The 26,421-nt window shown below is 34.4% G+C and overlaps 1 protein-coding gene across 8 annotated transcripts in view; it reads right to left on the reverse strand.

Annotated features, from left to right (window-relative positions):
- Positions 1 to 26,421, reverse strand: part of ANKRD28 (ankyrin repeat domain 28) — a 209,888-nt gene that overhangs the window by 108,091 nt on the left and 75,376 nt on the right. For all 8 annotated transcript variants that reach the window (XR_012380635.1, XR_012380634.1, XM_073900380.1 and 5 more), the window contains one exon: positions 25,786 to 25,869. Coding sequence is in view for 6 of the 8 variants with exons in the window: in XM_025882577.2 (XP_025738362.1) it covers positions 25,786 to 25,869 (84 nt within the window). In the remaining 2 variants the exon portion in view is untranslated. The remainder of the gene's footprint in view (positions 1 to 25,785; positions 25,870 to 26,421) is intronic.

Here is a 26,421-nt window from a genome sequence, read left to right on the forward strand (position 1 = left end):
AGAGAAGTCTTTTAATTCCAAAACCCTAAAATAGTATTCTGAGTGACTCAGTTTTGGTTAGATCCTCACTCATGTACCAATCAGGTAAGAACAGGTAAAAGAGTTATATTGTATGTACAAATATTGTATCAACATACTGTATTCCACAGTAACTATGTGGAATGGAAGACTTTCTCAGAAAATGAGGGCAACCCTACAGATCTTTATTTTGTGGTAGGCACTGCATAAAGCACTTGAAATAGCTGTTTTATTTTGCAAAATTATTGTATAGTTTAACATATTATTTTTAAAGATGAGGAAACTGCCTCCAAACTCATGCTCTTCACCAAAATGCTCTATTGACAACTTCAATTAAATGTAAGCAATCAGTTCAATCCCTATTCATTCAAAGCTAGACCAGTTGTGGCTTCTCTTGAGAATCTTGAGAGCAGCAAAACTGCTGCCAAGTAAACTGCTCAGCAGTTTGGGCTGGAGGCTGAGTTTCCACACACCTCATGGAAGCTGAAATCTAGCTTAATACTTCTACACATAGAACAGAACTATCACTAGCCTATAAATGATGCATTTCTCTATTCCCTTTCTATAGTTGCACAGAAAGGAAAAGGAATAGGCATAATTAGGTAATAAAGCATGCTTTCTTTCAATCCCTTTAGAAAAGCTGCAAGAGCTAGAGATCTAGGATTGTATATATTTAAATACTAGAGACACTGCATAAGTAGGTATGTCTAAACTCCTAGGCTTCTGAAAACATGTAGCAAGAATAATTCGACCAGATAACTCACCAATGAATACGTAACTTATAATCAGCTATATTTTAAATAATATAATTAGTTAATTCTGCTGGTTAAACTAAAAAACAAAAACATTTAATCTCAAATAATGTATCTTACACACGGCAAGGGATGCTTTATAAAACCTATCTCTTCACTACAACAAATGCAATCCAAACTTTAAGAAGTCCAGAGCAATACAATGGATGCTCAATAAATATTTGCTAGTTTGAATATATCAAACGCATGGACAAAATTCACAGGACAGATAAAAATTAAAGTCACAGAGAAGCACAATTCAAAATGTAAAGTAACTAGAAATGTTTAGTTTTTGAGAATAACAATCACTTTGGATGATAGTAGACAAAGAAATTTTACATGCCCCTCAAACATCTTTGTAAAAGAATACAGTAATGAACATATTCTAAGGAAGCTGGAGAAAGAGTGAGAGACAGGGAAGGGGGAAAGAGGCAGGAAGAGGGAGAAAAGTTACTCTCTTAATTCAATATGGTACTAATAAGACTTTTAAAGCAGCACTATCTTTCGGGACACAAAATTAATGTTTATAGTTAGTTCTTTAATTGTATCCTTTGTAGCTTTCAAGTGCAGAAGAGCACCAATTAAAAATGGTTTAAAAAACAAAAGATTTACTCTTACATAGGATGGGGACAAAGCTGGTTGATTTATTAGCAACTCAAAGATATCATCTAGGTCTCTCAAAAATTCTACCTTTCTACTTTGCCAAGCACAACTATATAAGCACAGTGTATAGGCTCATCTCAAGTTAGTTCATCCCAAACAACAGCAAGCAGCAGGAAAGAGGCCATCTCTTCCTCTCACTCCTATTTTTTATATTTAAAAAAAATTTTTTTTAGTTAAGACAATTGTTTTAGAGCAGGGTTTTTTTTTTTTTTTAATCTTAATGAAGCCCAGCTAATCAATTCTTTCAATGATTGGGCCTTTAGATACTGAGCTTTTCAGTATCTAAAAAGACACGGCCATACACAAGATCATCTAGGTTTTCTCTGATATTATGTGCCAAAAACCTTACAATTTTGTATATAACATTTAGGTCTGTGATCCATTTTGAGTTAAATTTCCGAATAAAGTATTAATCATTTAGGTTATTTAGAATATTAATGTTATAGTATATATATTATTTAGATTATTAACCTAAATAGATTAACATTTTCTCATGTGGATATCCACTTGTTCCAGTACTATTTGTTTATATAGCTACTCCTGCCTTCTTTTGATGTTAGCATGGTATGTTTTCATCATCCATTTTTTACTCTGTAAGTTTCTTTTTATTTAAGATGGGTTTCTTGAAAGCAACATAAAATTTTTTTTTGATCCACTATGACAATCTCTGCCTTTTAACTGGTATATTTAGAGCATTATTGATACAACTGGGTTAATATCTACTATATTTGTTACAGTTTTCTATATGTTTCCCTCATTTTTTGTTCCTATTTTTATCTTCCACTCTTTTTCTGCCTTTTGTGGTTTTAACTGAGCATACAGTATGAATCCATCTTCTATTTTTAGCATATTGGTTATACTTTAAAAACATTTTTTAATGGTTGCCCTAGAGTTTACAGTACAAATTTACAACTAATCCAAATCTATTTTCAAATATCACAAATCACTTAAAAAAATAGTGTAACTTTTTAATAACAAATTAATCCTAATTCCCCTTCCTCTCCCTTTTATCACTGTTCTCATCTGTTTCACTTACATAGAAGTACATAAATGTGAAAGATAAATATATATACACATACTATATATACATAAGATACATACATATATATACACACATATATAAGCACACATAATGGAATACATTACTTTTTTTTTTAAAGATTTTATTTATTTATTTGACAGAGAGAGAGAGAGAGTGCACAAGCAGGGGGAGCTGCAGGCTCCCTGCTCAGCAGGGAGCCCCATGAGGGACTTGATCCCAGGACCCTGGGATCATGACCTGAGCCGAAGGCAGATGCTTAACCAACTGAGCCACCCAGGCGCCCTTACATTGTTACTTTAAACAAGCTTTATATTAGATCAATTAGAAAAGAAATCTATTTTCATTTTACTCTGACATATTCCTTCTTCAATGCTCTTCCTTATGTAGATCTGAGTTTCTGATCTCTATTATTTTCCTTCCATATAAGAACTTCTTTTAACATTTCTTACAAGGCAGGTCTACCAGTAACAAATTCTTTTGATTTTTATTTGCTTGAGAAAGTCTTTATTTTCCTTTAACGTTTTAAATATTTCCCTCCACTCTCTTATTTGCATGGTTTCTGAGAAGTTGAATATAATTCTTACCTTTGCTCCTCTATAAGTATTTTTTATCTTTGATTTTCTGCAGTTTACAAAATGGTATACCTAAGTGTTTTTTATTGTAGTTGTTGTTGTTTACATTTATTTTGCTTAGTGTTCTCTGAGCTTCCTGGATCTGTGGTTTAGCGTCTTGACATTAGTTGGAAAATTCTCAGTCATGACTGTTTCAAATGTTTCTTCTGTTCCTCTTTCTTCTCCTTTTGGCATTTCTATTACAAATATGTGCACCTTTTGTAGTTGTTCATAATTCTGTTGTTATTTTAAGTCTTTGTTCTCTTTGCTTTTTCAGTTTATGAGCATTCTATTGCTATATCCTCTAGCTCAGAGATTTTTCTTCAGCTATGTCCAGCCTATTAAGAAGTTTATCAAAAGAATTTTTAAAAATCTTTTACAGTGTTTTTGATCTCTAGTACTTCCTTTTGGTTCTTTCTTAGGCTTTCCATCTCTCTTCAAATGTGCTTTGGCCTTTTGGTATATCTCATAGTTTTTTCTTGATAACTAGATATGACGTATTGGATAAAAGGAACCACCGTAAATAGGTCTTTGGTAATTAATGTGTTGTGAAGTGTGAGGGGAGGGGCAGGGTTCTATGATTAGGTCTGTCTTTTAGTGAGCCCATGGCCCTGGTCTGTGAACTTCACAAGTGTTTCCCAGTCTACCCCCTCTTGCCCCCAGGTGGGAAAGAATGGCTAGAGGGAGCTGGAATTGGGTATTTGCCTTCCCCTGGGTCAGTCAGGCTCCGGTTAACTAGTTTGCAGGCCTTGTTAAGAAGAAGAGAGTGGTATGATATATTTCAAAATGGTTCCCTTTCCCCCCACCCCTGCTTGAGAACCCAATCCAGCTCCTGGAGGTAAACCTTGTAATATTCTGGTAGCCTGTGACTGGGTCCCCTAGTGTTTTTAACTCTCAGAGTTATCCATACTGAACCTCCAGCAATTTGTCAACTAAAGTTCAGTTTTTCCTTCCCCAGCACTGATTCCTGGGCAGTTTCTGCTCATGAGTCACTGCTCTTCAAGTTTCAGCTTTCTGTGTTCATCTGTGACTCTCCCATCTTGGGTGCAGTGGTTTGTCCTTGGGGTCCTCTCCCTCATGGACCCAGAAAGAGCTGTTAATTTTTCAGTCTGTTCAGTTTTGTACTTGTTAGGACAGAGTGGTGACTTCCAAGTTTCTTACATGTGGAACTGGAAGTCTTTGTGTCTATTCTTTTTTTGAAGATTTTATTTATTTGAGGGGGGGGGAGAGAGAAAGCACAAGCAGAGGGGCAGAGGTAAAGAGAGAAGCCCATTCCCCACTGAGTAGGGGGCCCATGCAGCATACAGGGCTCAATCCCAGGACCTTGAGATCATGACCTGAGCCAAAGGCAGATGCTTAACTGACTGAGCTACCCAGGAGCCACTCCCCTACCCCCGTGTCTATTTTTAATCAGTGAGGAAACGGCCCAGAAGGCATTCATATAACTTCCTTTCACTTCTCAATGGCCAGTCTTGTGTTATGACACCACTGGAGGTAGGAAAGGGATCATTTCCCAGTGAGATGGGGGATAAAATGCCCAAACAAAACCTGAGTACTGTGCATTAGAAGAAGTTGGGGAATAAATGGACACTAAGTAACCAAAGTTTCTGCCACTTTGTGATTTTTATATAGCCTCTGATGTAGTAACAGGGAAATATCAGATTAAGAAGGACACCCAGAGAAAATATTCAGATCAATGTGTAACTACCCACTGAAATGAAAAAGGTAACAGAAGAAAAAAGAATCATTTAGCTAATTCTAGGCTAAAATCTGCTGAAATATTCTCCCTTCCATCCAAAATTAATGTGAAATAACCCAGGCTTAAGTGATATAATTCATAAAGCAAATATAATAGTTTACAGAATTGTCAAAGTAATACATTAGGGACAGAAATAGCCTTAGAGATCAAGTTTAATCACCTCATCTTACAAATGAGAAAAGAGTCTAGTTTGCTTAATTTATAGATCAAGGTCCCTGAGGACCTCTTCACTTCCTTACAGTTTAAATAAGTTAACAGCAACAGTGATGTAGCAATCATTCTTCATGTGCATGTGCTTATCTCTAAATATCCAGGCATATGTTAGATTCTGGAAAAGAATATATCCTTAAAAATCATACCAGTAACAAGGGATTCCTCACCCTTCTATAACTGTACAAGTATGGTCCCACTCTAGAAAATTTTTCCACAATGTGACAATCTTAATGTTATTTTTTACAGCTCTCTATTTTGGTTAGTTACAAGTAGGTGATACTTAAAAAGTACCAAGTCTGGGAAGAAGAGTGAGAGATTTTCATTTCTTAGGAAAGAATCACAGAAAACAGATGAACCTATTATAAGACAAATCATTTGAGCATAAAAATATCACATTCTTGTCTACAAGACTATACAACTGAAAGATTTATACATTTAAACTAATTATTAAGTTTCAGTTTGGGACGCGTGGGTGGCCCAGGCAGTTAAGCATCTGCCTTCAGCTCAGGTCATGATCCCAAGGTCCTGGGATTGAGTCCCACGGCGGGCTCCTTGCTCAGTGGGGAGTCTGCTTCTCCCTCTTCCTCTCCCCCTGTGTGTGCTCTCTCTCTCTCAAATGAATAAATAAAAAATCTTTAAAAAAAAAGTTTCAGTTTATGGCTAGTAAACAAGGAAGATACATCTAACAAATTAATTTCACTATTCATACTTCTTGATCAAGCTTTTTTTGAAACTAAATCAATGCCTTGGAGTGATGGGACAATCCACTCTATTTATAAACAAAGACCTGAACAAGGCTACCCAAACATGCCCTCACTCAACTTTCAGTATTAATCTGCAGCACAAGGTAACATTTTATACGTAACAACAACTTGAGAAAAAAAAATCTAGATTGTCACAAATAGATGCACAAATACTACCCATAGCCGTGATATCTGACTGTTAAATTAAGCATATATTCCAAATTAATAAAGGTGATCTGAATATGCAATACCAGAAAATTACATATTTTACAGTCGTAAACCTTAACTTAGAGAACTGAAAAATTAAGTAAGTATCAGATTACACAGCTACTATCAAAGGGGAAAAAAATCTTGAACTTGAAATATACCAATCACCAGATTTACCAGAAAGATTTGATTTCATTCTAAAACTCTATGCACAAACTCTAATACAGTGGGCATATACAAACATGGCTATTTGTGGTTGGTAGATAACCAGTGAAATCAACATAAATATACAACAAAGAGAAACCTATTTTGGGGGGACAGGGAACAAAATTATCCATCTTACTAAATTATTTTAAAATCAAGCCTGTATGGTGACTTCTTATAATTTTATATATTCTTTAAGTGATTTATATAATTTATATGCTGCTTTTTATTTAGCAGCTGAATTAAAAGCAGGTTTTATTTCCCTTAGTTACCTATCAGAGTTTTCAACACCTTTAAAAAATATTATCCTTTCATTCAGGAGGATCTTCAGTATGAAAATTTGTATTTAATACACTACCAACCGGGACAATATCAAAGGTCTTAACATTTGTGTCACTGGAGTCCCAGAAGGAGAAGAGAAAGTGCTGTAGAAAAAAAATGTTCTGAAGAAATAATGGCTGGAAATTTCCCAAATTTGGTAAAAGACATAAATTTATAGATTTACAAAGTTTAGTGAACCACAAGTAGGATAAACACAGAGAAAATCATGCCAAGACGCACAAATTGTTAGAACCCAGATAAAGACAAAAATCGTTTTTCTTAGACTGCTTTAAAGACTAGTTACACATAAAAGAAAGATTTGAAAGACTATGGATTTCTCATCAGAAACCATGGAGGCCAGAAGACTCAAAAACAAAACCCCATCAAACGAGAATCCTCATCACATGAAAACATCCTTTAGAAATGAAGGCAAGCTAAGAACATTCTCAGATGAAGGAAAACTAAAGAAAATTCATTTCCAGCAATCTTGGTCTAAAAAGAAATGCCAAAGGAAGTTCTTCAAGCTGAAGGGAAATGATACCAGAGGGAAACAGACTTTAAGTATGAAGGAAGCACAATTAATTGAAAACAAAAATTTTTAATGTTTTCTGGGAAGGAGTTCAATGTATTACATATATTACATGGCAACTCTAATATAAAGTGGGGAGAGTAGGGACTTTTGGTTTTTTAAAACTTGGAAGTGGTACAGATCTTTTGCCTCTTTGGTTATGTTTATTCCTAGGTATTTTATGGTTTTGGATACAATTGTAAATGGGATCAACTCCTTAATTTCTCTTTCTTCTGTCTCAATGTTAGTGTATAGAAATGCAACTGATTTCTGTGCATTGATTTTTTTATCCTGCCACTTTGCTGAAATCCTGTATAAGTTCTAGTAATTTTGGGGTAGAGTCTTTTGGGTTTTCATAAAGAGTATCATGTCATCTGCAAAGAGTGAGAGTTTGACTTCTTCTTTGCTGATTCACATGCCTTTTATTTCTTTTTGTTGTCTGATTGCTGAGGCTAGGACTTCTAGTACTATGTTGAATAACACTGGTGATAGTGGACATCCTGGCCGTGTTCCTGACCTTAGGGGAAAAGCTCTCAGTATTTCCTCATTGAGAATGATATTCGCTGTGGGCTTTTCATAGATGACTTTTATGATACTGAGGTAGGTTCCCTCTGCCCCTACACCATGAAGAGTTTTAATCAAGAAAGGATGTTGTACTTTGTCAAATGCTTTTTCTGCATCTATTGAGAGGATCATATGGTTCTTGTCTTTTCTTCTAGTCTTTTATGTAGTGTATCACATTGATTTATAGATGTTGAACCACCCAGGGATATAGCCCACTTCTTCATGGTGAATAATCCTTTTAATGTACTGCTGGATATTGACTAGTATTTTGGTGAGAACTTCTGCATCCATGTTCATCAGGGATATTGGTCTGTAATTCTTTTCGGTGGGGTCTTTGTCTGGTTTTGGGATCAAGGTAATTCTGGCCTTACAGAAAGATTTGGAAGTTCTCGTTCCATTTCTATTTTTTTGAAACAGATTCAGAAAAATACGTATTAATTCTTCTTTAAATGTTTGGTACTCAGAAAACTATAGAACACTCATGAAAGAGACTGAGGAAGACACAAAGAAATGGAAAAACATTCCCTGCTCATGGATTGGAAGAACAAGATTGTTAAAATGTCAATGCTACCTAGAGCAATCTACACATTCATTGCAATCCCTATCAAAATACCATCCACTTTTTTCACAAAGCTGGAACAAATAATCCTAAAATTTGTATGGAACCAGAAAAGAGCCCAAATAGCCAGAGGAATGTTGAAAAAGAAAACCAAAACTGGTGGCATCACAATTCCATACTTCAAGCTCTATTACAAGGCTGTAATCATCAAGACAGTACGGTACTGTCACAAAAACAGACACATAGATCAATGGAACAGAATAGAGAACCCAGAAACGGACCTTCAACTCTATAGTCAACTAATCTTCGACAAAGCAGGAAAGAATATCCAATGGAAAAAAGACAATCTCTTCTACAAATGGTGTTGGGAAAATTGGACAACCACATGCAGAAGAATTAAACTGGACCATTTCCTTACATCATACAAAAAATAGACTCAAAATGGATGGAAGACCTAAATGTGAGACAGGAATCCATCAAAATCCTAGAGAAGAACACAGGCAGCAACCTCTATGACCTCAGCAACAGCAACTTCTTGCTAGACATGTCTCCAAAGGCGAGAGAAACAAAGGCAAAAATGACCTATTGGGACTTCAAGATAAAAAACTTTTGCACAGCAAAAGGCAACAGTCTACAAAACCAAGAGACAACCGACAGAATGGGAGAAGATATTTGCAAATGTCTTATCAGATAAAGGGCTAGTATCCAAAATCTATAAAGAACTTATCAAACTCAACACCCCCCAAAAAACAAATAATCCATTCAAGAAATGGGCAGAAGACATGAACAGACATTTCCCCAAAGACATCCAAATGGACAACAGACACATGAAAAAATGCTCAACATCACCTAGCATCAGGGAATTACAAACCAAAACCTCAATGAGATACCACCTCACACCAGTTAAGAATAGCTAAAATGAACAGGTCAGGAAACAACAGATGTTGGTGAAGATGCAGAGAAAGGGGAACCCTCCTACACAGCTGGTGGGAACACAAGCTGCTGCAGCCACTCTGGAAAACAGTATGAAGTTTCCTCAGAAAGTTGAAAGTAGAGCTACCCTATGACCCAGCAATTGTACTATGGGTATCTACCCCAAAGATACAGATGCAGTGATCCAAAGGGGCACCTGCACCCCAATGTTTATAGCAGCAATGTCCACAATAACCAAACTATGGAAAGAGCCCAGATGTCCATTGACAGATGAATGGATAAAGAAGATGTGGTGTGTGTACACACACACACACACACACACACACACACACACACACGAATATTAGGCAGCCATCAAAAAATTGAAATCTTGCCATTTGCACCGATGTGGATAGAACTAGAGAGTACTATGCTAAGCGAAATAAGTCAATCAGAGAAAGACAATTATCATATGATCTCACTGATATGTGGAATTTAAGAAACAAAACAGAGGATCATAGGGGAAGAGAGGAAAAATAAAACAAGATGAAAGCAGAGAGGGAGACAAACCATAAGGGACTCTTAATCATAGGAAACAAACTGAAGGTTGCTGGAGGGTAGGAGGGGGTGAAAGGATGGGGTAACTGGGTGATAGACATTAAGGAGGGCACATGATGTAATGAGCACTGGGTATACAACTGATGTATCATAGACCTATACCTGTGAAACCAGTAATACATATTTTAATAAAAAATAAATAAATAAGATGAAATGAAAAAGAAAAACTTGAAGTGGTAAAATATTAACTCCATAATGTAGACTGTGAAAAGATATATATATATATATGTGTGTGTGTATATATATATATATATATATATATACAGTAATCCCTAGATCAACTATTAAAGAAAATAATAAACAGAGATATGGTCAAAACGCCAATGAAGAACATAAAAATAGTTCTAAATAAATCCAAATAATCCAAAAGAAGGAAGGAAAGAGGGAAGAAGAACACAACTTGGAAGGCACAAATAAAAAGAGCAGACCTAAATCCAGCCAAAACAATAAATAAAATAAAAATGTAAAGATCTAAACATACCAATTAAAAGATTCAGATTGTTATTTTGGATATAAAAAGAATACCTAATTATACACTACCTATAAGAAATCATTTTAAATGTAATGATACAGATATGCATAATGTTAACAAGATGTTAAAAGATATACCATATAAACAGTAATGTAAAGATGGCTAACATGGCTACATCAGTAATATCACAGAATGCAGAATAAAAAAAAATGACCAGAGACAAAGAAGGACATTACGTAATGGTAAAAGGGTCAATTTATCTAAAAGACATCACAATCTTCACATAATATACAACTAATAACAGAGCTTCAAAGTATATGCAAGCAAAAATGGTAAAAATGCTGGGAGAGATAGGTAATTCACAATTATAGGAAACCTCACATGTCTCTCCCAATAACCAACAGAACCAAATAAATACATAAAATCAGCAAAGATATATATGACCTGAACAACACTACCAAGTCTAATTGATATTTATAGAACACTCTACCTAACAACAAAATAATATACTTTATTTTCAACTGCACTTGAAACACTCAGCCCAAAACCACACCTTAACATATTAGAATAAATTGAAAACACACAAGTATGTACTCTGGCCATAAAAGAATTAAACTAGAAATCAGTAACAGAAAGATGCTTAGAAAATCCCTAAGTATTTGGAAATCAAAGTTGATACTCTAATAGAGAAAAAAAGAAAACTAATTCTAAATAACCCATGGAAAGAGGAAATCTCACGGGACATCAGAAAATACTCTGAATCTGACTGGATGAAAATTAAAATATAGTATATCAAAATTTTAAGGATGAAGTTATAAGCAGTACTTAGAGGGTAATTTATTAAATGTTTCTATCACAAAAGAAGTTCTCAAATTAATAATTTAAGCTTTCATTTAAGAAACTAGAAAAAGAATAAAATAACCGTAGAGCAAGTAGGAAGATAGAAAGAATAAAGGACAGAAATCAACAAAGGTGAAAACAGAAAAACTACAGAAAATTAATGAATCCCAAAGCTAGTTCTTTGAAAAGATCAATAAAATTGATAATCCTCTAACCAGAATAACAGAAGAAAAAAGAAAGAACCAGTATCAGCAATGAAAGAGGGGATTATTGGTAAAAACCTCAAAGATGTTAAAAAGATTAAGGGAATATTATGAACAATGTTAGGCATATAAATTCTACAATTTGGATGACAAGACCAGTCCTTCAAAGACACAAATGTTAGTCAAAGAAAAAAAAAAAGTGACCTAAGTAGTCCTAACAGCTATTAAAGAATTAAACTTGTAGGTAAAAACATTCCAAGAAAAAAAATTCCAAACCTAGATAGTTTCAATGGTCAATTCTAACAAACATTTAAAAAATAATACCAATCTGCACATCTAGAAAGCAGAAGACGGAATACATCCCACTTTATGAGGCCAACATGTTATAATTCTAATACCAAAACCAGGCACAGACATTACAAGAAAACTATAGATAGTATCATTCATTTACATGGACATAAATACCCTTAACTAAATATTAGCAAATTGAATCCAATAATACATGAAAAGAATTATGTATCACAACCAAGTGGGGTTTATTCTGAGATCATAACTCTAGAATCAACCAATGCATATGGACTAAATAAAAAACCACATCATCAGAACATTTAACAAAACAACACCATTTCATGACTGGAAAACAAAAAAACCTCTCAGCAGACTAGGAATAGAAGGCAACTCCTTTAACCTGATTAAGGGTATTTATAAAAGTTACAGACAATATCCTACTTAATGGTGAGGATTTCTAAGATCAGAAATAAAGCAAGGTTATGTCTACTCTTGTCACTCCTATTCATTCTCAGACTGGTAGTCCTAGTCAGTAAAAAGAAAAAGAAACAAAAGGCATTATAGATTGGGAAAGAAAACATAAAACTGTCTCTACTCCTAGACAGCATTATTGTTTACCGAGAAAATCTATTAAAAAAATCCAAGAATGTAGAAATGTTGCTGAATGCAAGGTCAATATACAAAAAGCAACTGTATTTCCACATACTAGCAATTAATCAGAAAAACAATTCTTAAAGACTGTATATTTACAATACAAAACAAAAGAAGAGAGAAAGTGAAAAAAAAAAAAAACAACAACAGAAAAATGCTTGGGTATAAACCCCCCCAAAAATGCAGGATTTGTATGCTGAAAACTACAAGACAGTCATGAAGGATTTAAGGAAAACCTACATAAATAGGAATAACATGTTCATGAGGTGGAAGATTCATTATTGCTAAAATGTCAATTTGATCTGTATATCCAATGTAATCTGAATCAAAATCCCAGCAGGATTCCTTGTATATATTAATGATCTAAAATTTACATGGAAAGGGAGAGATACTAGAATAGCCAGAGCAATTCTGAGTGAATAGAACTTAGTTGGGGATCTCTCACAGTGTGATTTCAAGAATTACTATAAAGCTGCAGTAATCAAGGTAGTGCAATATAAGAAAAAAAGACATATCTAGAATAAAGAATCCAGAAATAAACCCATGCAAATCTGATCAACTGATTTTTAACAAAAGTACAAAGGCAATTAAATGGAGATATAACCTTTCCAACAAATGGTCCCAGATATCCACATGCCAAAAAATGAACGCCAATCTATACTTAACACTGAACACAAAAATTAATTCAAAAAGGATCATAGATCTAACTGACAAATCTAAGATTTTTAAATGTCTAGAAGAAAAGATAGGAGAAAATGTGTAGGTTGGGCAAAGAGTTCTTGCATAGGACACCAAAAGCACAATCCACCAAGTTGATAAATTAAACTTCATAAAATGAAAAACTTTTGCTCTGAGAAAAATATGACAGAGAACTTGCATTCATAATAAACAAAGAACTCTCAAAACTCAAAAAATAAGATGACAGCTCAACAAAATATGAGTAATTACATTGTGTTGGGAAAACTTAGTACCCAATTGGGAAAGAAAAAAACAAAAACCAAAAAACACTACCTCCCATTATATGCCTAATTTTTTATTATTATGTTAATCACCATATATTACATCATTAGTTTTTGAGTAGTGTTCCATGATTCATTGTTTGCATATAACACCCAGTGCTCCAATGCAGTATGTGCCCTCTTTAATGCCCATCACCAGGCTAACCCATCCTCCCATGCCCCTCCCCTCTAGAACCCTCAGTTTGTTTCCCAGAGTCCATAGTCTCTCATGGTTTGTCTCCCCCTCCGATATCCCCCCCTTCATTCTTTCCTTCCTGGTATCTTCTTCTTCTTCTTCTTCTTCTTTTTTAACATATAATGTATTATTTGTCTCAGAGGTACAGGTCTGTGATTCAACAGTCACACAATTCACATTTAATTGTAATTGTATCATAAAGCTAAATGTAAAAAGCAAAATGATAAAGCTCTCAGAAACAAATACAGGATATTATCTTTATCACTCAGGTTAGGGAAAGACTTCTTAAGATATCAAGAGCTCAAAAGCTTTAACCATGAAGGAATAATGAAAAAACTTGACTAAACATTAAGACCTCATGTTCAACGACACAAGAAAGAGTAAAAAGTCAAGCTGGAATGGGAGAAGACACCTGCAACATACACAGCTCACAAAAAGTTCATATCTAGGATACATAAAGAACTGTAAATTAATAAGAAAATTCAAAAGAAAAATGAGCAAGAGATTTAATAGGCACTTTACATAAAAGAGGCTATGTGAATGTCTAATTAACATATAAAAAGGTACTTGACACTGTCATAAAAAACTCAAACTGTACAAATAATGAGATACTACTACATAAAAAATAGAATGTCTAAATAAAGAAGACTGACAAAACCCAAAAACCAAGAGTGTGTCTGAAAATGTGGAGCAACAAGAAATCTCATATAGTTCTCATGGCAGTATAAATTGTTTAATAATATGGTATTCTCTATTAAGCTGAATATATGCATAGCCTACATGCCAGAAATTCTATGCCTAGGTATATACCTTAGAGAAATGCTCATGTGCAACAGAAGCAGGTTTATGACTAGCTGCATTGTTCATAATAGGCAAAAACTGGAAATAACCCAACTATCCATCAATAGCAGAATATGGATAAACTGTGGTGCATACATTTGGTGGAATATTACGAATAATCTTAGATATACATAACACAGGTAAATTTTTGAAATAAGATAGCGTCGTGCAAAAGAACCCAGACCCAAAAGAATACATGTGGTAAGATTATTTAATTCAAAAACATGCACAATTAAATTGTACTGGTTAGAGAGGAATAATTAAGTGGCAAAATTTTAGAAGAAAACTGAGACTATTATAAAAGTCAGATTAATGGCCACATTTCAGGGTGGGAATAAACCGTTCTGATCATAAGGTGGGCACCAAGGGCACTTTTGTGGCGATAGCAATGTTCTGTTTCTTGATCTGGGCAGAGGTTACATTTAAATAATTCACAATAATCTACATTTGTTTTACATATTTTGAGTGTGTTATACTTCACAATTTTTAAAAAGATTAAAAGAAGGAGAAAAACACTGGACATGAGTGTTCCATCATTCTTCTAGAGTATCAATTAAAATATAACTGAACTAAAAGGATAAGCATATAAAAAAATTGGCAGAAGACACAGGCTCAGACATGGTATTTCAGCTTAAGAATAAGAATAGTAGCGGGACGCCTGGGTGGCTCTGTTGGTTAAGCATCTGCCTTTGGCTCAGGTCATAATCCCAGGGTCCTGGGATCAATTCCCCGTACTGGGCTCCCTGCTCAGTAGGGAGTCTGCTTCTCCCTCTCCCTCTGCTGTGCTCTGTTTCTGTCAAATAAACAAATAAAATCTTTAAAATAAGATAAAATATTTATGTAATTTCCATGTTTTATTCAACAATCTAAGATTGGGAAAAATGTATCTCAAGGTTTTGTCACTGTAATTTTATGGAGAATATTTACTAATTAATCTATTAATTAAATCACTCACTTTTATACTAGATAATTTATAATTATGTAATTCAAATAAAATATATTTTCTTGGGCACCTGGGTGGCTCAGTTGTTAGGCACCTGCCTTCGGCTCGGGTCATGATCTCAGGGCCCTGGGATCGAGTGCCACATTGGGCTCCCTGCTCGGTGGGGAGTCTGCTTCTCCTTCTATTGCTCCCCCCTCCCACTCTCTCTCATTCTCTCTTTCTCTCAGATAAATAAATAAAATCTTTAAAATATATATATATATTTTCTTTGTGAATACATGATTTGGGGTGGGATGGGACAGGAAGTTTCCTTTCCCAAATCTGACTGGCTATTACAGGTACTTTGGTTTACACATAATTACCAATATATCAGCTATTTAGTCTTGTTTATAGTTTATAAGTGCCACCATTCTGAGAGCATAAATAGTGAACCCCACATTATAAAAAACTATACACTTGGCTTATCAGGCAGTTCTTAACAATGAATGGCAGTTCACAGCATGCCCTCTTCACCTGTGAAGTTTCCATTTTTTCCTGTGTTGCTTTGTGCTATGTGTTCAGCAATCCTGCAAACTTACTTTTATTTACTGATACCCACACACAACATAGCCAAACACCCTTAGATTACACACTTTTTTAGGTCAGGGACTATGTCTTATTTTTATTCATTCACTTCTAACACTTTTTAAATGGCTACTATTTACCACAGACTGGGCATGAATACAGGGAATAATTCAAACCAGGTCCCTAGGTTAAAGGTTTTAAACAAGACACATGTTAATTTATATGAGTGCTACAAACATCTAGAGAACTGTGGACATCTAGCAGGCTGCCATAATCTACCTGGAAGACCAAGAAAGGTGTTCCAGAAAAGGGATATTACAGTCTTATATTGGTTCTCTATTGCTGCATAACAAATTACCACAAACTTAGCAGCTCATGACAGCAGTCATTTATTAATTCACAGTTCTGCAGGGCAGAAGTCCAGGCACAGTGTGGCTGGGTCCTCCGCTCAGAATCTCTCCTAAAGCTGAAATCAAAGTGTCAGTGAGCAGTGTTCTCACCAGAAGACCTAAGGAAGAATCTACCTCTAGGTTCATTTATTTACAGTATAGAAGATTATATAAGAAATGTACTCCCGGCGGAGGGGGGAGATTCCTATGGGCCATCTTAGGAATTTTGCCTACCATTAAGGGCAACCTAAAGAATGAACAGAAACTGAAGATGAGGCAAAGGGAGTTGGAGACAATGAGAGCACAACTGATATCCTGAGTCAGGAAAGAGCATGAAAGAGTAGGGGGGGAAAGTATGTATGACTGGACTTGTCTTCCCAGTCCCCAGCAGAGTAACCGAGACTAATGTGCCAAGGGAATGAACCAACATACCAAGTTATACCAAATTAAGCTAGCAAGTATTTAATAAGGGCTTATATACTTACAGCTATAAGGGAAAAGCTAAGAATTTCTTGTAGTACTAAACCACTAGGCAGAACTGAGGAGTGACAAACCAGGGGAGACAACATGGACAGAAAACTAACTGGACATTGAGAAAACTGGACTCTTATCCTATATCTCTTCTAAATATAAGTGACCAAATCAATAAACTCCAAGGGCTTTAGTTTTGCCTCATCTTTAACAGAGATGATTTAACTACTTGATTTCTAAGATCCCTTTCTAGTACTAACTATCCTACAAAATGGAAGGCATGGTTCTTGCCCTGAGGCAAATTCTATTTAGCAAGTTTACAATCTATTAATTCATGTTGTAATCTAGACATTGCTTTATCAGCAATAATATTAAAAAGACAAATCCACAAAGAATCTTACTTTAAACACGGAATTTACTCTCTTTTACAAATTTAGCAGTAATCAGACACTCCGATGCTAAGGTTTACTTGCCAAAACTACATATCTTGTACTATTTTTTTAAAGTAGGCTTGATGCCCAACATGGGGCTTGAACTCAGGACTCTGAGATCAAGAGATGCATGCTCTACTGACAGAGCCAGCCAGGCACCCCCAAAATTACCTATCAATACCAGGTCCTATTAGAATAAGAGGAGGTAAGGTAATGCCATCTATGATGGGCAATTTAATTATCAAATATAATACTACTGTTTAGAAAACTAATGTATAGAATTTCGATTTCAAAAATACTGCTGGACTAAACCAGAAAACTGCACTTCACAAAATATGTGAGGTGTAAATCTGAAAACATCCAGTGGAATGTCAGTCAGTTGTTTCAATCAATAAAATTATTTTTAATGGCTTTTACAGAGCTACGTATATTTTAATAGGCATACTTGCCTGAGTTAAGGAGACAGAGCTGACAGTCTGGGGAGAATACAGGGGCTAGAATTCTCAGGATAGAGTAACAGAGAGAGGCTGGTACAGCTAGAAAAATCCCAAAGATCTGCAGCTTATCCCCTTGGGTACTCAGCTAAGTACAAAACAGCACATGTGTATAAAAACACGTCTGGAGAAAAGCAGCATCCAAAGTAATTAAAGCAATGTTTCTCAACCTTTTTCTCCTTATCACCCTGACCTAGGGGGTTTTTGAGACTTTTTTTTTCTTCCCTAACTGCCCCCATGAAATTTTAATATTACTGTGTACCTAACCTCTACAGTTTGGCCCTTTGGAGGACTATTAATCATTGTAATAACATGATTGATCTTTCTCTCACACATATACACATACATACTCACAGCAAAAAAATAAATTTTGCTAAGTTGGAGGTGATATCACTCCCAGTGAGAATGCATGGATTTTGAAGGAACAGTGCTTGGGTTTCATACAGGGAAGTGTCCTGTTTACATAAGCTAAGGTGAAAAAATCGAATTTCCTGGAGCACTGGACAGAGTACTCAAGAAAAACTTACCTCAGTAGAGAATAACTAGCATTTTTTAAAAATTAAGTACCATTTATAGAAACAAAATTTATAAAATCTAAATTTGACAAAATATATAAAAGGCCATCCACAGTGAAATTACAAAATTTGCTGAGAGAAATTAAAAATGACCTAAATAGAAGGAGAGCTATCACCTGTTCATGGGTCAGAAGACTCAATATTGTTAAGATGTTAATTTTTGCCAAGCTGACCTACAGATCAACATAATCCAATTTTGCCCCTAGAATTGACAAGCTGATTCTAAAATTTATATAAAACACAAAGGACCTACCCAAAACAATTTTGAAAAAGGAAAAAGTTGGTGATCAAGACTTATTATAAAGCTATAGCATCTCAACAGTATGGTACTGGCATTAACAACAGACTTTTAATAAAGATATAAAGACAATTCAGTGAAAAAATAGTCTTTTCAACAAATATTTTAATAACTGAATATAGCCACATATTAAAAAAGTTAACTTTGGTATATATCGTGCATAATATACAAATATTTTTTAAAGATTTATTTATTTGAGAGAGATAGAGAGCACACACAGGGAGAGGGAAAAGCAGACTCCCTGCTGAGCAGGGAGCCCAAGGTGGGGCTTGATCCCAGGACTCTGGGATCATGACTTGAGCCAAAGGCAGACACTTAACCCAGGCACTCCTGAATAATATACAAATATTAACTCAAAACAGATTATAGATCTAAATGTGAAATTTAAAACTATAAAACCTTTGGAAGATATAAGAAAACCTATGTGACACTGAGATAGCTATCTTTTTAGATACAACACCAAAACCAAGATCCATAAAAGAATGAGTTGACAAATTAGACATCACAGAATTTAAAACTTCCCTTCAAATAAACTCTTAGGAGAATGAAAACACAGCCACAGATTGAGTATTTGTATCCAGAACATATAAAGAACTCTCAAAACTCAAGAGCAAGAAAACGATCCAAATAAAAAAAAACTAGCAAAAACATTTGAAAAGACATTTCACCAACGAGAATATACAGATTGCCAAGAGGTACATGAAAAGATGTTCAATATCATTAGTCATCACAGCAATGCAAATTAAAACTACAATGAGATACACTGTGGGATGGATACAGTGTACCCAATCTATTAGAATTTTTTTTTTTTAGATTAGAAAAGACTGATCATACCAAATATTGGTGAGAATGTGGAAAAACAGATTTTCATATCTTGTTGGTGGGAATGTATAATGATACAACCAATTCGGAAACAGTTGGCAATTTCTTAAAAAGTTAAACATATACCTACCATATGGTCTGACCTTACACTAGATATTTACCCAAGAGAAAGCAAAGCCTATGTTCATATAAAGACTTATACAGAAAGGTTCATAGTAGCTTTATTTGTAATAGATGAAAAAGGGAAACAATGCAAATGTCCACCAATAGTTCAGTGGATAAACATAATTGTGTTTATAGATACAATGGACTACTACTGTTAACACATGCCACAGCATGGATGAAATTCAAAATAATTATACCGAGTGAAAAAAAAGCTAGGCAAAACGAAGACATATTATATCATTTCATTTATACAAACCTCTAGAAAATACAAATTAACCTATAGTGACATAAAACAGAGGTTAGGGGCAAATGGAATCTTTTGGGAGTGACAGAAATGTTAGCTACTTTGATTAAGGTGATGGTTTTATAGGTTTATGCACATGCCAAAACTTATGAAAATAGTACAATTTAAATATATGCAATTTATTGTATGTCAATTATACCTCACCAAAACAAAACAAAACAAAACAAAACAAAAGGCTGAGGTGCTAGCTGCGACCTAACAGACCAATTAGTAACTTCAGCTCGTCTGAAACTTAGGACAGAATTTATGACATTCTGCTATACGATGTAACTATCATTGTTTATTTATATGTAATAAGTATAAAAAAAATCATCAGCTTTACTGCTGAGTATACGAGTAAAGAGACTTCATCTCTATTAAAAGTATCATTGTTTACCCAACACCTACTTATATATAGATGTCCAGGAAAATTACTTCAAAGAACTTAGACTACATTTAGTCTATTTGGAAAGACAATAATTTAATAATTCATAATAAATACAAACATTCTAAAATTTTTGCATGTCCACTGAAGCAGAATTTTTGTTTTCTTGGATCCCACTTTATTTCCAGTTAGCAAGATTAAAAATAATCCAAATGCTGTTTTTTAAAAGGGAGACTGGTAAAATAAATTACATTATAAACAATGCAAAACTATATGGCTATCAAGAAAAATGAGGAAGCTCTCATTACTAACAAGGACTATTAATGTACCACATTCCCAATATATATTCCCCAAATAAAATGGGGATGAAAAATAAAAGATGCAAAATGTGTATATGCTAAATAAAAAACGATACATGACTGAAACATAAAAATAAGCCACCATCAGTTTCTAGCTGCAAAAACAGCTGGTTTCATTTAGATAATACCGTCTCTGTTTCAGAACCACCCAAAAGCCATTTAGTCACAATGACATTTAGTACATACACTCATTTATAGATCTTCGGGGAAAACTGCACATTGGTGAAGAAAATTTAAAAATCTGAAGCCAGAATCTAGAAGCACTGGCAAGAATAGAGGAGAGGTGTCATTTCTAGGCATGGAGAAACTATAGAGGAATTCTCTCCTGGGTGTTAACTGAGTTGGTTCTTCTCTCTTCTTCACTCCCCCCTTTTTACTCCATGTCCCATGGAAGCCAGCTGGAAGTTGGGTGGGTACACCTGACATGGGGCTCAGAGTTATGGGTTCCAATACTAGTTAACTGTGAGTAGCTACAGAAGACCATGTACATGAGTACAGTGTGTACATGTGTATAGTTTTAGGACAGACAGTACACATGACCTCAAGTAACTGAGCAAAGAGGTTTTAAGAGCTTAGGAACATCAACAGCTTGGTATACTGGAAGCCAGCAGAAGTGACATGTGACCATAAGAAAGACTGGTTGAAGATTAGAGCACTTCTTGCTGATTTCCAGAAAAGACTAGAGAACATGGTGAAGGGTGGGGATGTGTGGAATTCAGGCAACCTGTGTAAACTTAGGATTTACTACTTTGTGTTAACTGCCAACAATATTATTACAATAATAATGAAAACTAATGATCTGCTTGTGTGATATATGTATGTATGTGTACTTGCCGAGCACTTCATCTGACAAAGTAAAATCAGTATCATTTCAGTGATCCCAGAAAGTATTTTTGGAAAGCTTAAAAGATGTTAATAATTTGGAAGGCTACTTGGGCAAATCAATCCCCAAATATTTCAAATGATAAAGCTAAATTCAGAAGCGAATAAAATATACAAGATAGCATTTCCAAAAATATTAAGTTATATGATAGATATAGGTAAGGTCTACTTATTGACTAGCTCTTAAATCAACTCTTTTGTGTTTAAAAAGGGTCACTCATAATCTAAGCCTTCCTCTGTTTTAAACACTAAAAACAGCACTGGCTAGATTATAATTACCCCTAGAGTTTGATATTTCTTTGAATGACGCTTTTATCTAGCCAAAAAATTAGGCACCAGGGAGGCTTATGTATTCATTCATTTGTAATGCTGACATTTAATAGCACTTGGTATGAAAATTAGGATCACGCACAGTTTAAAAGGTAGGAATCCACAGAACATGGCCATAACTCTTAGGGGGAAAAATCCATTTTTGAACCATTATTGCTTTATGGCACTATGTGACAAAAGAAAATGTATTTCTTTCTCCAATTTACTTTATTTCCTCAGTTACTATCAAGTCTGACATGGGTTCAAATTCCTGTTCTTCTATACTTACTGATCCTGGAGATGTTCAACCTTTCTGAGTTTTAGTTTTGTTAACTATTGGTGGAATGGAAATGTTAACCTACCAACTTTACGAGATTGCTGTATGAACTGAATCACGTAACATAAGAAGGCTTAGGCATATCACTGTCTGTGAAATAAAATTCTATAATTAACACCAATTTTTATCACTCTGGATAGAAGAAAACTTCTATGTGTAGAAAATAGTTTTCTTACAAAGTCAGACCTTTCCTCTGAAATGTGTTATTAATATTTCAGACTAAATCATTTGGGCTCCACAACATGGCCTTAAGTTTTAGTAAATCCTAGGGAAAGTAAGTAATAATTATTATTATTTTGGCTACATTCATTCATTTACTTATGAAGATTTTTATTTATTTGAAAGGGAGAGAGTGAGTGAGAGAGAGAACATGAGCAAGGGGAGAGGGAGAAGCAGACTCCCCTGCTGGAACCTGATGTAGGGCTTGATTATGTAGGGTCCTGGGATTATGACCTGAACTGAAGGCAGTCACTTAACTGACTGAGCCACTCAGGCACCCTTGGCTACATATATTTAGAAATACAAATGAAACCTTCTGGGCAAACGCAGGTCATTCAGGTCATTCAGAATTTTTAGATCATCTTAAATTTGGAGTTGAAAAAGCACTGAAGTCCATTATTGTAACCCCACACATTTTACAAAAGAAAAGTTAGTCCCAAAGAACTTAAATGGATTTGCTCAAGTAGTATATATAGGTAACAAGGTAAGAAAATATGAGTACTTAGTTCTAATAACTTCTATTCCAATTGTTCTTTACACTACATATACATACCACTCTGCCTTTATACTGTGTTTCACCCTTTTGATTAATAGTGCTTCTTCCAAGTGACTTTTATTTTTCCAAAAGTTTGCTATTTCAACTGCTTCTAGGCAATCAAAAATCTTCTATTAGGTTACCTATCCAAACAATTATTTTCCCTTTATGCCTTCCTATGAAAATGTTGATTTTCTCCATATATGGAATGGCAATATAACCAGTGACGGAAAGCCTCTATTCTTGCCCCAGGGAATAAACCAGGTAATAAACAATGATTGATCTAAGCAAGAAGTTAATCCCATTCTACCTCTGTTGATGGATTGGTTTAGAGTAAGCTAGTAACCAACGGAACCTGAGGGGAGTTTTGAGGGGATTTTGAAAAAGATGCCTTTGCTTGATTACAAAAAGAAACAAAGAAAAAAAGGAAACTTAGAGTGAGTGTCCCCTTTCCACTTTCTTTGGTTGTTTCTCATAAGCACATAATGCAGCAGTCATATCTACTATGAGGAGAAAGCTAAAAGTCTCACAGAAAAGCTCATCCAGAGCTCTGACATTACTGTCTTAACCAACCCCCAAATCACCTTGCTCTAGATTAAATTATATAAGCAATAAACCTGTATTTAGTTAGGCAATCAATTACTTGTGGCCCAAAGCTTCCAAATATGAAATTTCAGTATTTCCTAGTGAAACCATCTTACCTAGCTTCTACAATAGAAGACTTCCTTCTCAGACCAAATAATATAAATGAATTTTAAATTAAGAGTTTTATTAAAAATCAATTAGGTGTGTTAGTAAAAAAGGTACTCTTTGGTAGTCCACAGTATTCAAAACTTTAGGACATGACTGAAGAAACTAAAATAATAAATCTAAAATAATACAATGTTTATTCAGTATAGAAACAAATCTGAATTTATATATCCATTCTAAAAATTTATAAAAATAACTTCAAAAACCGTAAGTTTCAAAAAGATGTTATTCTCAATTACTTAAACTTATTTTTGAAAAACACTGCTGTCACGCTGACATGAAGCTTAAATATATTTTATTACTTATCAAGAGTCATTTTATATGACAAAACATTGTTTTCCTAAACAAATGTATATACATCACCTCTTAAAAGAAAAAATTTACTATCTTGAATTCGAAAAATGGCCACGGATTTAACAAATTGTAAAATTATGACAGTACTTTCAACTACTGAGCCACATGAGAAAAGACCAAAAAGTAGCCATAAAAAAAACTTGTCAAAAACCCATGAATCACTGAAGACAACTGAAGAGTCACCCACCCTCAAGAAGGGCCAACTGATTTGAAATACTAACTTAGCTTTTAGTTCTGCCCTAAGTTTCAGAGTAAGGGCACAAGCTAGGAGATGTTAAGAAATGATGGTTAAAAGCAAGTAAAGAAAGGAATCTGTAAGTAGAGACTAAAAATTGTAAATGTTTGGGGGTCACACACTAGTGACACATACACAATAGTTCCCAAGGATATGACACCAGAATAAACTGATGCTCAAGATGATTAATTTTTTTAATTTAAAATAATTTGATTAATATAGCAAAAACCAGTGTTGACTATAATGAGACTTTGTAATGATGGGGACATTAATCATGGTAAATAGCATTATAGTCCAAACTTTCTCACCAAGATAAGATTTGTCAGTACTATTAAGAAAACAAGCAAACAAACCCAAAAGACTAGAGTTAAGCAGAAGAGAAAGCCATTTTCCTCCTTTTCATAAGTCTATACCACTATAATTATTTTCTGTCCTAAGAAAAGCTTCAGGACACCCCAATTAGGTAAAGTAAACAGGCACTCCATTTAAAATAAATATGTACATCCTTAATTAGGTGCATGTATCCAATAAACAGCAACTTAAAGGCAATTCACTTAGGAAGGTTTAAAAAAAACATTGTGATAGCATTTTGTTGGATCACTACTAATGTTAGAATGAACCATTTTAGCTAAAGATCAAATTTATTTGGATAATCCAACTTTTAAAAGATAAATACTTTTTATAGCTACTTAATATTACCATAGTAGTACTGTACAAAAAAATGAAGGAAAAGATGAGAGTTTGAGATGAACCTGCAGGTTTTCACAGAATTACCAATCATTTTTGGTCATCTGTTTTGGTGTTGCTATAGCAACTTTATGATTCATGAGCCCCTCACCCCAGTAATTCAGAGGACTGAATTATGTATGAAAAATGTATTGTCATTGTGTTTCCAGTATCAATAACACACATTAATGAATCTGATCTTACTATAGTAAATTATGTATTTTTAGCCTCAATTTAGTAAATTAAATTAGCCACTAGAGAAACAGAGGAAATTATCCATATACCCAATCTTTATAAAACTGTGTCTCATGTCAGTCCTGAATGTTAAATCCACTATATCTCTTAGTTTGGAGACACTTCAAATATGTCTTTCTTTACTGAGAGACTCAAACAGATGAGTCTGTGTATAATGCTTACAATGCTTATTTAAAGAAAACAAATTTGATCTCATAATTAGATATAAACTTAATAGAAATATCTTTTAAAGTTCACAAAAAAGAACCCTCATCTAAAATGCATACAAGTATTTAATAGTGAAGTGTCATGATGTCTACAACTTACTTTCAAAAAGGATTCAGCAAAAGAAAAAGAAAAAGCATATGTGTGTATATATATAATACGTGTAAATATAAGAGGGAAAAGCAAATGTGGCAAATTGCTATCAATGCTGGATCTACGTGGAAGATATATGGGTATTCAGAGTATTTTTTTTTTCAGCTTTCCTGTGGAAAAATTTCCAAGTAAAAAGATGGGGAAACAAAGGACCCTCACAGGCTCCTAGCTCTCTTGTGTTACAGTCTTTATCCTGAATATATGTCCAGTCCCTTTCTTTTGAGGCAATTACCTCAAGATCCTTCTGCTTTCATTTAAAACAACTGTTATAGAACTGTGTTATGTCTTTTTAAGGAAATCATAACTCCGGGAAAGAGTTTTTATAAGTAGATTTAAAGGCCAGTATCAGTGAATTAATTGTTTTACCTGAAAGTTAACATCTTCTTTCTTAAATATTAGTGCTCGAACTTCATCAGGATCTCCATTAAATATAGCTTGCACCAGTGATGGCTAAAATACAAGAGAGCAATAAAAATATTAATCACACTGCATGGATGATTCTAAAGATATTTCCACATAACTTTTAAACCTAAAATTTTTCTCCCCTTTAGCAACAATAATCAATTTGGTTTTTGACATTAACCAAAAGTTTCAGGAAGTCAAATCATATGAAAGTACAGGATTCCTCCCCGAATAAAAAAGGCCTAATTAAAAAAAAAAATCAGTTCAGTATAACCAAAATTAGGTAGATAGTAAATACAAGCAAACTTTATTTTGTGTGAGTAGAAGTGTTTTGTTTATATATGTGTGTGTATATATGGTAAAAACAAAGTCTCTTCCAAATACAAGTGTGCCATCTCAACATCTACTTGTGGAACATAACTTGTCGAACAAGCCATTCCTAGGCCACACTGAGGCCCATGAAGGTAGTAGGCCTTTTTGAAAAGTTCGTTTGGGGCATTAAATAACTTGCATGGGTTAGCATTACACGTTATACAGATAGAAATCCAAGGAAGAAAATCTGTCAATTGATGAAAATCACTACTACCCAAAGACCAAAAA

Source organism: Callorhinus ursinus, unplaced genomic scaffold, assembly GCF_003265705.2.
Source record: "Callorhinus ursinus isolate GAN/ISIS: 27379988/994484 unplaced genomic scaffold, GSC_fseal_2.0 scaffold1, whole genome shotgun sequence".
In the NCBI taxonomy this organism is placed as follows: Eukaryota; Metazoa; Chordata; class Mammalia; order Carnivora; family Otariidae; genus Callorhinus; species Callorhinus ursinus.